We start from the raw sequence: 12,500 nt of genomic DNA on the forward strand, positions 1-12,500 counted from the left end.
TTGGGCAACTTTTAGCAACTTTTGATAAGTGACACAGACAATAAAAAGGCACACATTTTCATCCAAATTACACAAAAAGAATCAAACCAAAGATCACGTGAATTGAGTTAGTGGCTATATGCAGTAGTTTAATTTAATAGTAATATTTGAATACATGTTTATTTATGAAGCACTTTGTGAGTAGCTTGTACCTGTGATTGTTGATCAGTTAATACCCTGTAAGCTGAAAACACCATGCATCGTTTAAAATGATTTGATACTAACACACTGTAGTAGACTACACCCTGTTTCCGGTGGGTCATTCATCTCTGAACTCAATAATGAAATGCCTTTAACTGAAAATTGAGTGTTTGATCTTATTATTATACATTACTGACACTCTATCCTCCAATTTGATACTGTTAAGTGCTTTGACACAATCTGTATTGTTAAAAGCGCTACATAAATAAAGCTGACTTGACTTCTGACTCAACTTTACGCCACGATTACGCAATGATGTCATCACGCAACGTCATTTAGCAACTTCTAGCAACAAACTGACCTTCCTATCGCAACTTTCTCTGAACATTAGTTGGCAACACTGTCTGTGCATGAATATACTCTCAAATATGAATGTGAAGCAGAGGTCAACTCATATTATTACAGGAATCATCTACATCTTTGTGTTTTATTACTAGTCATTTAGTTTCTTTTCCATAACTGAATCAGGCAGTAAGGATTTAAATAACGCGGTTTGTAAGATGATCATAAATCTGGTTCATTAATTCAGGTTCAAACTCAGTTCTGATTAAATGGCCATGTGGGCTATGTTCATACTGCAATATAGCAATATGTCTATACTGCAAGATAATATTCTTATTAACATAAACAACTAAACCCAAGTGCTGTTGAGTTCTCTGTTCCTGTCAAGTTTCAGCGAATGGAACAGTTTCTCTGTAAATCATTCAAATCACTGCTATCATATTAGCATTAAAGTGACATCAAACTTGAGAGCATTTCAGAGGTTTGTGGTACATTACAGCGAATGCATCCATTAGGAACAAAGAGCATCTTTTTCTGCTGATGCACTGATTCAATCAATATAATAGACTAAATGCATTATGGGACCGATCACTCAAGTCCCGGCCTGTAAAGATCAATGTTCTGTCATTATTTACTCCTCTTAACATCTTTCCAAAGCTGCATGATTGCCTTTCTTCTGTGGAACACACTCTTTATAGAATGCAGCTTTACCCAGTCCCACAGTTTCAAGCTGCAGAAAGGACTTCATGCAAACTCCAGAGGTCTAATACCTAACGGTGAGTTCCTCTGACCACAGGTTAGGAAATGAAACATGAGTAAACGATGACAGTAAGCTACTCCTCCCGTAGAAGATGTTAGTCATGATGTACAAGAGAGCACAGCTCTTTCGACTCTCTCAGCCGTCTGAGAAAGCATGAGATCTGGATGAACGTCCATCCAGCGGCTCAGTGACCCCAAACACTATTATAAACCTATTATACCTGATCCACCATCTTCAGAATCACACGTTAGGGTAATTCCAAATGAACACATCTCAGTTCATGAAAGGAGAACTGTATCTGTAACTGAACGCCTCTTAAAAAACCTTCAGATCACTGGCCAGATTCCTGAAACTCCTCCTGAGGAACTTTCTCAGACCGTTTGTGAGCGCGTAAGTGCAAGTCTCCAGGTCCCAGGTTGTGTTCGTTAAGAAGAGAAGCTTTGCTGTTACTGGATGGGATTCCAGACAAGCTGCTTATTATAGATTTAGGATTTGAAGCCATTGTTAAAGACATATTTGTTAGGAATTTAAATTCTTCTTTTTATTTTTAGAAAGAAAGAATTATTATTAGTGCTGTCAAATGATTATGTTTATTATGTATATATAAATACAAACACATGCATGTATATATTTAAGAAAAATATGTTATGTTTATACATTAATATATTTTAATATTTATATATTAAATAGATGTAATATATAATATAAGAATATAAATATATATATATATATGTAAATATTTTCAAAATATATACTGTATGTGTTTGTATTTATATATACATAATAAATATATACAGTACACACACATATATTATGTAAGCAATAACATTTATTTTGGATGTGATTAATCATGATTAATTGTTTGACAACACTAATTATAATAAATAAAAAAGATGAAGTACATTCTTAAGGAATACAAAACATTCCCAACGTTATTCTCAAGTTAAAAAAGAAGAAAACAGCCGTTGAGAAGAATTGCACTCTTCAGTCTGCCCCAGTTCTGCTAAGATGAGCTTTGATCGCACGCAAACACTTTAAAACACTGAAGATAAACATATCTCTCGTTCACTGAACATATCTCAGGATAAGGGTCAACAGCTCACGCTCATGCTGTCTGGATGAGTCTGAAACTGACAGACTTTCATTTGAGAGAAATTGTGAGCAAAGGTCACGTGCTGCTAATAACACTAAAAGACACTTCTTTTTCTCTCTTGTCAAAAAGCATTTAATCACCATAGTTTGAGCGCAAGGATCAATCACATCAACAATCACCATCATCACACAACATCTCAGCCACACGGCAGCTGTAAACAAGATACAAACCAGCCATCTGAATTACAAAATAACACAATTACTTAGAAAAATATCTCATATCTCCCGTAAACACTGTCGTCGTAATACGCGTGTCAATTAAAATCTGATTTAAAAAAGAGGCTGAAATGAAAGCGGCCAGAGGGAGCGAAGGCCTTTGGTAGTAAGACAGGAGCAGTGGCAGTGTCAGCGCTGGGCGAGAGCCGCGGTCAGGCAGCGGTCAGGCACAGGCGGCGCCGGGCGGCGTGAGCGAGGACCAGCAGGAGCATCTCCGAGGTGCTGCTGAGGGCCACGATGAAGGGCGCCTGCGAGGCATAGTCGGCCTCGGCCCGCTGGAAGGACAGCTGCATGACGGCCAGCGCCAGGAGACTGTTCTGCACCCCCACCTCGATGCCCACCGTCTTCCCCTGCGCCAGCGGCAGCCCGGCCAGACGCCCTAAACCCAGCCCCGCCAGCAGCCCGAAGACCGGCACCGTCACGCCCGCCGCCACCACCGGGACCCGCACCTGCGCCAGGATGGACGAGCCCATCTGATAGGCCATGAAGATGCCCCCCACCATGAGTGCCAGGCTGCAGGGGCGGATGAGGGCGAGCAGCACGCTGGACACGGCCGGCAGACGCAGCTTCACCAGCACGCCCAGCGAGAGCGGGATGGCGATGAAGAGCAGCGTGCCCAGGATCTTGAGGAAGGGCACGTGGAGCGCGGCGTGGACCCCCAGGAGCCAGCCGTAGAGCGCCGAGGATAACGGCATGGCTGCGGCCGCCACCACGGTGGAGACGAGGGTCATGCTGATGGCCAGGGTGACGTCTCCCCCCAGCAGCAGACTGTAGAGATACCCCCCGCCGCCGCCCGGGGCCGAGCAGGTGATGACCAGCCCCAGCGCCAGCGGCTTGGGCAGCGCCGCCAGACGGGACAGTCCGTACGCATACAGTGGCATGATGAGGAACTGGCCCAGCACGCCCAGCAGCAGCGGCCCCGGGCTCCGCAGCAGGCCCCGCAGCACCTCCACCTCCAGCTTGCAGCCGAAGGCACACTTGTTGATGAAGATGAGCGGCAGCAGGGCGAACAGCACCGGGCTCTCCGAGAAGTGCGACAGCCCGAGGATGTGGCCCTGGGGGTCGTCCCCGCCCGGCGCCACCCTGATGGAGTAGTCCCTGCGCTCCTCGATCAGAAGCGGCTCCGGGCCCCGGGCCAGGTCCATCAGCTGGAGGAGCAGCGGCGCCGTGCCGGGCCCGCCGGAGCGGATGCTGATGACGTAGCTGCTCGCGGCTCCGCCGTCGCTCACGTTCAGGATGGAGATGACGTCCGGCTCCAGAGAGCTCACGCGGAGCGTCTGCTTGAGGCTCTCGCGGCCCCTGCGGGCCCCGGGGCCGCCGTACCGGCTGGAGATGACGATCACGCCGCGTGTGTTCTGGGGGAACTCAAACTCCTGCGAGGAGCCGTCTCCGATGCGCAGGTACTGGAGGGGTTTCTGGGAATCTTCTGCTGGAGCGAGGAACAGCAGGCAGCTCAACACGAGCGCTGTCTTCATGTCTCCAGCCGCCGCTGAGATACTCTCCTCACACTGAGCACTGCATCTTTAAATCCTCACAGATCCGCTCATGATCGCGATCGTACTCACACTCATCTCATGGCGATCTCCAGCGCGAGCGGTTCAGAGACGGTGTTTCCGCGTGCGCTGGTCAGTGATTCTCATCTTCCGCGGTTTATTCAGCGCTCGTGAATCCGGTCTGAGCAGCTCGGGCGGTTACTACGGGCGACTCCCTGCAGAAGCGCGAGAGCGGAAACCGGGGTTTCAAGGTGGGCGGGGTTTCGTAGCGCGAGCGCCGTCTCTGATTGGTCGCATACGATGGGTTTACGGAATAATTTTCATATTTCAACTCTAAACTGCGTAATTCCAATACAGAGGTTTATTTCCGTCATTAATCAAGAGTAAATGATTGTCGGGAGCGTAGCTGAGAGGACACGTGGTGCCCGTTTCTTTATTCAACGCTGCAGGGATGGACCAATCACAGCGGCTTCTGATTACAGGTCGAGGCGTTGGAATTGCGTTTTTCAGAGGAACTGCTGCAGCGGGTTTTAGTTCGTGTGTCAGCTAACAATCATTGGAATCGGCGCGTTTAAGCAGGTATAAAAGTGTCGCGTGGTCTGATGTGTGGATGAAGGACAGGCCTGTGTAAGCAGCAGTCTCGGAGCCGCTACGGAAGCCGGCCGGGGACAAATCTTGACGCCACATCCGTAATGTTTGTTGTCAGAATATGTTGAGATTCTTCAGAACATTAGAGAAATACTATAGAAGCGATGCTAGCTGATAACTGATATGTTCTGAGCTGTTGGGCATTTCTTGATTTTTGCCTCAGTCAACACATTACTACATGATCATATTAAAACAGAAATATTAATGATCAGAAATGTTCCAGCAGCACATCAGTATATTAGAATGATTTCTGAAAGATCATGGAGTAATTCAGCACTGCATCAGAAATAACATCTCAGCTGTTTTAAACTGTACTAAAATTGAACAATATTACACCTTTATTTTGTTTGAATAAATGAAGCCTTTGGTGAGCAGGAGAGACGTCTTTCAAAAAACTTCTTAAAAAGCATAGTTTTGAGTGATAAGAACAAACAAGAAAGATCAGATTGACTGTGAACATACAGTAACAGTAATAAAGCCTGCATGTGTGCTGGGAAGTGATTTAACTCCAATAAAACACTCTTATTTCATCTTCTCCTCTCAGATACCTGTGCTCTACATCAGCATCACTCAGGATGTCCTCTGCATGGTAACGAGCATCATTCTAGCGAAGATCCATCAGCTTCAGTTCAGAGGCTTTCACGGAGATGAACATCATGCCAGATGCTATTTAACAGAATAAGAATGAGAGCAGCGGCACTGGAACATGCCAAATAAGATTGTGTCAGAACTGTTTATTTACATGATAAACACACAGAAGAACCCCCCTGGAGAACGTGCTCAACACTGCACCGAGCCTGCAGCAGGAGCCGAAGAAGATTTCCACTCATTGTGCTGTGTGTGTGTTTACACCTGGGGTGGATTCAGACTCTTGTAGTCTGACGGAGGCACTGAACGCAAGAAGCACCTCCTCACACACGTGTGCTCTGCGGTAAGGCAAACCCATGCTACACCACGAGCGCTGCTAACATTAACTTATCAGCCGTCTCTGTCAGCCTTAAATAAATATGCAAACACAGTCAAGACGATCAGCAAAACTCCAGAAGCCCTGCGGAGAGTAGAAACCAGCTTCCTGATCTTTCTCGTCCAGAAATAAAGAGGAGAAATGACTTGTGCTCTTTCAGACACAGTCACGTTTGATGATAGAGACAGAAATAAAGAGCCGATGCTTGCGTCCATCATAAAGTGTGGGAGATAATGTGCAGAAATGGACTGGGTTATCAAAATCAGCAGCCTGATAAAGTCCTCCACGTCTGAACACCATCAGTTACGTAAAGCTGCCAACCTGCAACACAACACAACATCAGTCTTAATATTAACTTCTTTATTGATCTGTTGTATAAAATAAATGTCACATTTGTGATCATGCTGATTTTTAGAGAAATACGGCACTCTTTGTATGATATTAACTATATGAAATGATATAAATATATACATTTTCTGCCCCCATATCTTGAATTTTGTGATCATTGTAAATGCATTTGAGCAGACTGAATCAGAACGGCGCACATGCACTGGTCTAACCTACTAGACTTCATCTGTAGGTGTGTTTTATTTGGTTTTTGTGATATATAATGTCAAGTTGCACATCGTTAAAACAACAATTACGATATCATGGCAGATGATCTCTATCGCACAGCCCTACTTCAAAGCTGTGAGAGGTCCGGCTGAACTGGTGTGATGTGATGTGAGTGGTTCAGTGTACCGTCTGGAGAGCAGGTCCTCCTGCGAGCGCGTGGACGTCTCTCCCAGCGACGAGGCTCCGGCGGGCAGCTGGCTCAGCTGGTCCTCCACCTCCAGGCCGCTCTCCTCGGCGATCTGCAGGATCAGATCGTCCACCTGCTCCTGCGGCGTGCTCAGCGTAGTGGCAGAGCTCATGGAGTCCTCCATCACCTGCACACACAGACACCAGCGGCGCTCAGAGACCACTCGCTCACCAGAACAAGGCTCTGAAGGATCGCAGCACTCACCGAGGTGTGAACGTCCAGATTCTGCACCTGCGTCTCGAACTTGTCCATGACGGCAGACACCTTCTGCAGGTCCATGGAGTTCAGAGCCTTGTCCAGAGCCTTAGTCACCTGCGTCATGTTCTTCGCCACCTTCAGGGACAAAGCAGGATTTAGAGTCAGATCAGTTCTCAGGGATGCTGATCAATCAGGTCGTCGTCTCACCCCCTTCATAGTCACAGCCGTCTGGACCTTGGAGGCCACCGCGTCCACGCGAGACGCCATACGCAGCCAGTTCAGACCCTCGTTCTTCTTGCGAATGGCATTCTCTGCGTACACACGTGCACACTCCACGTTCTTCTGCTGGAGCGCCTGCAGAGACACACACACACACCAGGTAAACAAATGAACCTACTTTTACAGCGGTGGCTAAAATGACTAGAACACTAGTATATCAGCAGCTAAAGATGGTGTTAAGTCAGTTATTTCTATCTTCTGCTGTAGTGTGTCACTAATATCAGTTTATATTTCCAAACATTCATTTAGTCATTAATAGTAATAATCCAGTGAGATGTTTGAGATGTGATCTGATCATCATCAGTCTGTCTGGAATGACATGAAGAAACAGAACAAACTGAGACTAAATCCAGAAGAACTGTGTCTCTGCTTCAAGAAACCTCCTGAGAAACTCTGCTCAAGTGCTCCGAGGACAAAAGCTGCTTTAAACACAAAGCATGCTCACAACAAATGTTGATTTTATTTAGTTCATAGAAGTTAATTGATCAAGAAAATCTATTTTTGACAGCATCTCCATTTTACAGCATTTTTACACAAGAGCCTAAAGCTTCTAACAGTTCTGTAGCTTTGCAGGAGGTTTCTTGAAGCGTCTTGGAGACACAGTTCTTCTGGATTTAGTCTCAGTTTGTTCTGTTTCTTCATGTCACTCCAGACAGACTGATGATGATCAGATCATCTTTAATTGTGTTGTGATGATTTTGTCCAGTGCTGTATGAACAGGTGAAGCAGGACTGACGGTTCAGCTCAGGATGTGATTAACAGTGAGCTTTGAAATGAAACACATTCAAACAGGGGTGTGTCACATATCTTCACAGCCCTACCTTCTTCACTTTGGCTTGCTCGGTTTTGGAGTCCTTCTCTGCCTTCTTGGCCAGCCGCTCCAGCTGCTTCGAAGTGAACTGATGAGAAACACAAGAGTCTCAGATCAGACGAGTCTGCCATCAGTAGGCCGTGTGTGTGTGTGTGTGTGTGTGAGTGAGTGAGTGTGTGTGTGTGTGTCAGTGAGTGTGTGTGTGTCAGTGAGTGTGTGTGTGTCAGTGAGTGTGTGTGTCAGTGAGTGAGTGAGTGAGTGTGTGTGTGTGTGTGTCAGTGAGTGAGTGAGTGAGTGTGTGTGTGTGTCAGTGAGTGAGTGAGTGAGTGTGTGAGTGAGTGTGTGTGTCAGTGAGTGTGTGTGTCAGTGAGTGAGTGAGTGTGTGTGTGAGTGAGTGTGTGTGTGAGTGTGTGTGTCAGTGAGTGTGTGTGTGAGTGTGTGTGTCAGTGAGTGAGTGTGTGTGTGTGTGTGAGTGTGTGTGTCAGTGAGTGTGTGTGTCAGTGAGTGTGTGTGTGTGTGTGTGTCAGTGAGTGAGTGAGTGAGTGAGTGTGTGTGTGAGTGTGTGTGTCAGTGAGTGAGTGAGTGAGTGAGTGAGTGTGTGTGTGTGTGTGTGTGTGTGTGTCAGGGGAAGACAGAAGTATATATATTCACCTTCAGCTGGAAGAGTGTGTCTGTGTGAGAGAAACACACCAGTAATGTTTATAGTCACACAACAGCACTCTATAGAGTCTATAGATAATAATAATAACACTACAGCAGGCTGTCACTCATCAGATAATAATAATAATCAGATCAAGCGTTAATGAATGAAGATGACACAGCTTATCTGATCTGATGAAGTGATAACACGGCGAGTGAGAGTGTTCCTACCGTCCATGGTAATGTCCACGGCGCTTTTCTAAGCTCTGCTGGGTTTATTTTGATGTTTTTCAGCTCGATTTGTTTGTTTACGTGTCTCCGCTCGCGCTTCTCTCGCTCTTCCGGGTTTAGCTGCTCCCTCCCTGTCGTCACCGTGACGTCACGCGCTGCTTCTTCTTCTTCTTCTTGTAGTTTCCGGCAGGCTAGACGCAGCTATGGCGTATTGCTGCCCTCCTCTGTTCTCTAATCGCTATTTACAACTTATTTAATACAGCTTGTCTATATCTTTTTATATACTCCAATATTTCGCAGATACTTTTTCAATTTGTTCCACCTATCCAAATTCAATAAAGAACATAAATGAAAAACAGTTTCTCCAGTAGCTCCCAGTTCCCTGAACAATGTCTTCCTTTGAGGAGAGTACCTCCTGCACTAATACATGCATCACGGTTTCCTTATCTCCACATTCACACTGTCCATCAGGATGATGACAAGATAAGACTACTGCATCTCTCCTCTGACATCTATAGTTACATCTGTCTTTGTACTGAATAATAAGCTCTCCCTTTCCTTTCACAATCCCAGGACCGTTGCCACATTTCTTTTACTGGCCTATTTATTATTTCTGTGTAATCTGGTGATCCATATAGCAGATGAAGTTGAACCCTTTCCTCCAGCACTGCTTTCTTTGCCTCCTCATCTGCTTCCTCATTACCCTGCACCCATGCGCCGGATCCCACCTCATACCCTGCTTAGTAAACTCTATACAACACCTGCTAAATTTACACAAGTAGATTTCATATCTTTAATTGTACCTAATCACTACATATGACTGAATATTCCCGTTTGTTATCTGCTACCCTCTTTACTGCCCATAGAACTGCTACCGACTCTGCAGTAAATACTGACAAATGACCAGGAATCCTACATCCTTTTGTATCCTAGTTCAGGTATACTTATACCAAAAGCCACCTTACTCAGAGCCATAAAACACAACTTTTTTATTATTATTATTATTCGAAGAACTATAACATACAACATGTTATCAAGAAATAAAATAAATACAAATAAAAGGATAGAAAGACAAATTACAACAAATAAAACAGTAGCCAGGGGGAGGAAAGTATTAAGCTTAAAAATAAACAAGAAATACATATATACATGTATATATAAAATCAAATAAATAAATTGTAAAATTCACAAACTTTCAAAGTTCTTACAGCTTTCTTATTCACAGAGTCTCTGATACTGTCAATATAAATACATATTTCAGTTAACAAAACCATAAAAATGTGTTTTTTATTGGTAAATTTACACTTATGAATGTGAAATTTGGTCAACAGAATAAGTAAATGAATGAAGTACTGTTCCTCTTGGTCAGGATAGTCAGTAAAGCCAAAAAGCACATTTTCCCATAAGAGTGAAAAAGGTTTTAAACGGAATATTCTCCCTAATAAACGTCTGGACGGAGTATGAACAGTGCTAAAATAAGTGCACGGCAGTTCCTCAGATTCATTACCCAAGTCATTTACATTTATTCCTTTTATAAATAATGATTTGCTGGATGAAATCTGTGAATAGGTTTATAAGAAACTTCTTTAACCTTATTTCTAAGATGATATTTTTGTGGTAACAACCACACTTTCCTCCAGCAAATCAATTTCCCATTTAATAAGGAGACCCAGTGAGACAAATATAAGGTACAGTAACAATTTCTCTTTGGAAAAGAGTACGAATAGCTCTATTATTACTCTTGAGGTATGATGAAAAACTAATTTTACCAACATAAACATCTTTAGTAACATCTAAAGACACTGAATCTGGAGAATGGTCTTCATCAGTGCCTCTAAATAGCATTTGTGTACCAGAAGGATCTGAACCAAAAACCATTGCAAATTCCTTTTGAGTGACTGGTATTTTATAAGAAGAGAGGAATTCATCATAAGAGTATTCCTTCTTTATTATATAACTGACCAATGTAATAACGTTGTCAAACCAGTTCTTTAAGAAAAGAGATTTGTGTTTATAAAGGATGTTTCTGTTATTCCAGATGAAGTAGCGATGCGGAGAAAAATTGTGCTTATATATTAATGACCAAGATAGCAGCACTTGTTTGTGGAAAGCAGATAGCTGGAATTTGATCTATATTATAATTACACAACAGAACAAAACTAAGACCACCAATATTTGAAATCCATAGTGAGGGATAACATCCAGACAGAAGTGATGCTTAATCCAATTAATCTTAAAGCTATGGTTCATTGTGGTGAAATCTAAGAAATTAAGGCCACCATTCTCATATGTATTCATAATTACAGTCTTATTAACATAGTGTGATCGATTTTTCCATAAGAAATCAAATAGCATTTTATCAATATTTTTATCAAGATACAAAGATAAGGAGGCATATGTCAGTCGGGCTATACCTTCAGCCTTCGTAAGGAGAACTCTTCCCTTTAAAGAGAGATCTCTTTGAAGCCAGAAGTTGATTTTTTTGGGGGGTTTTATCTATTATGGGGTTAAAATTCAGAGAACATCTTTTCAGCTGGTCTTTAACAATAATGATACCAAGTATGTAATACTATCCTTGACAGGAATGTTACTAATACTTGTTAAATCCCAGTCTTTAACAGCCATTAGCTCACACTTACTGATATTGAGATAGAGACCACAGGCACAAGAAAACTTATTAATAACATTAACTGCAATTGGAATTTGGTCACTATTTTAAAAAAAAGGGTTGTATCATCGGCTAACTGGCTTATAATAATTTCTCTATTTGCAATTGAGATACCTTTAAGAATACTTTAGATAATAACTGGGTTACTAGCAGGAAAAGATACGGAGAAATAGGACAACCCTGTCTAATACCTCTTTTTAAATCAAATCTAGAGGTAGTTCCATGTTTGAGTTTGATTGAGCAGTTTGCATTATTATACAGGTTTCAACTGCTGCACAAAAAAACTCCCCAAACCCAAAAACCTTTTTTAGGCTTAGGAATAAGGGTAATTAACCCCTGAGTCATGGTAGATGGGAGGCTGGACTTGAACTGAATGAAGAAAAGGCGCTAGTTGCTCAGCAAATAACTTATAAAACTCTGAGGTTAGACCATCCGTTCCAGGAGACTTATTATTTTTTAAGTTATGAATTGAATTGGTTATTTCTTCTAAACTAATAGGTTGATCACACACAGCCTTATCTAAATTATTTATTTTTTTATTCACTCCCACTGAATTTAAGAAATCATGTGAGGCTTTAGCATCATATTGTGACGCGTACAGATTACAGTAGAAGGTGGAGCAATACTCTGAAATCTCTTTAGGGTCCTTTAATATTTTATCATTCATTTTTAATTGATGAATAGTATTTAACGTAGCTTGATTCTTTTCTAATCTAAAGAAGTAGGAGGTATTCTGTTCACCGTCCTCCATCTTTTCCTAGACCTTATAAAGGCTCCTTCAGCCTTTTTTTTATAGATGTTGTCTAGTTTGCTTTGTGATTCTGCCATATTTGTTTTATCTAAATCTGAAAAGTTATTAGACCCTTTGTTTAGGAGTGAGGTAATTCCAAATATAATTGTATCTTCCTGTTCTTTATTAACTTTAGCAAGATGACTGCCAACATGCCTTAAATATTTAGAAGCCTCAAATTTAAAAAGTTCCCAATTAGTGCAATATCATTTTTCTGTATTAGCCTTTTAAAAAAAAATACTTAATGAGACGTGTAATCTCTATTTGTACTGATTCTATTTTCAGTAAAGAATTATTGAGTTTCCAATAAGATGATTTTGCAGGACT

At 42.6% G+C, this 12,500-nt stretch overlaps 2 protein-coding genes across 2 annotated transcripts; both read right to left on the bottom strand.

The window, feature by feature from the left end:
- Window positions 1-2,494: 2,494 nt before the first annotated feature.
- On the bottom strand, window positions 2,495-4,563 carry LOC306868534 (P3 protein-like). The gene has a single exon (XM_079414749.1). It carries the CDS (start codon window positions 4,123-4,125, stop codon window positions 2,803-2,805), a length of 1,323 nt encoding a protein of 440 aa, XP_079270875.1. The 5' UTR covers window positions 4,126-4,563; the 3' UTR covers window positions 2,495-2,802.
- A 447-nt stretch (window positions 4,564-5,010) lies between these two features.
- On the bottom strand, window positions 5,011-8,893 carry LOC306868535 (charged multivesicular body protein 1a-like). Its single transcript, XM_079414750.1, has 7 exons — window positions 8,716-8,893; window positions 8,497-8,516; window positions 7,856-7,933; window positions 6,963-7,109; window positions 6,762-6,890; window positions 6,497-6,684; window positions 5,011-6,076 (listed from the first exon to the last, which is right to left on the bottom strand). The coding sequence occupies exons 1-7, from the start codon at window positions 8,720-8,722 to the stop codon at window positions 6,055-6,057; spliced, it is 591 nt and encodes a 196-aa protein (XP_079270876.1). The 5' UTR covers window positions 8,723-8,893; the 3' UTR covers window positions 5,011-6,054.
- Between the last annotated feature and the right edge of the window lie 3,607 nt (window positions 8,894-12,500).

The sequence above is a fragment of the Barbus barbus genome (genome assembly GCF_936440315.1).
Source record: "Barbus barbus genome assembly, chromosome: 50".
Lineage (NCBI taxonomy): Eukaryota > Metazoa > Chordata > Actinopteri > Cypriniformes > Cyprinidae > Barbus > Barbus barbus.

Excerpts from the sequence above, each read along its gene's own strand:
- LOC306868534 (XM_079414749.1), bottom strand. The coding sequence starts at position 4,125 with ATGAAGACAGCGCTCGTGTTGAGCTGCCTGCTGTTCCTCGCTCCAGCA.
- LOC306868535 (XM_079414750.1), bottom strand. Across the intron at positions 6,685-6,761 it reads ATCTGGACGTTCACACCTCG|GTGATGGAGGACTCCATGAG; the intron begins GTGAGTGCTGCG and ends CTGTGTGTGCAG. Across the intron at positions 6,077-6,496 it reads GAGGACCTGCTCTCCAGACG|GTTGGCAGCTTTACGTAACT; the intron begins GTACACTGAACC and ends GTTGTGTTGCAG.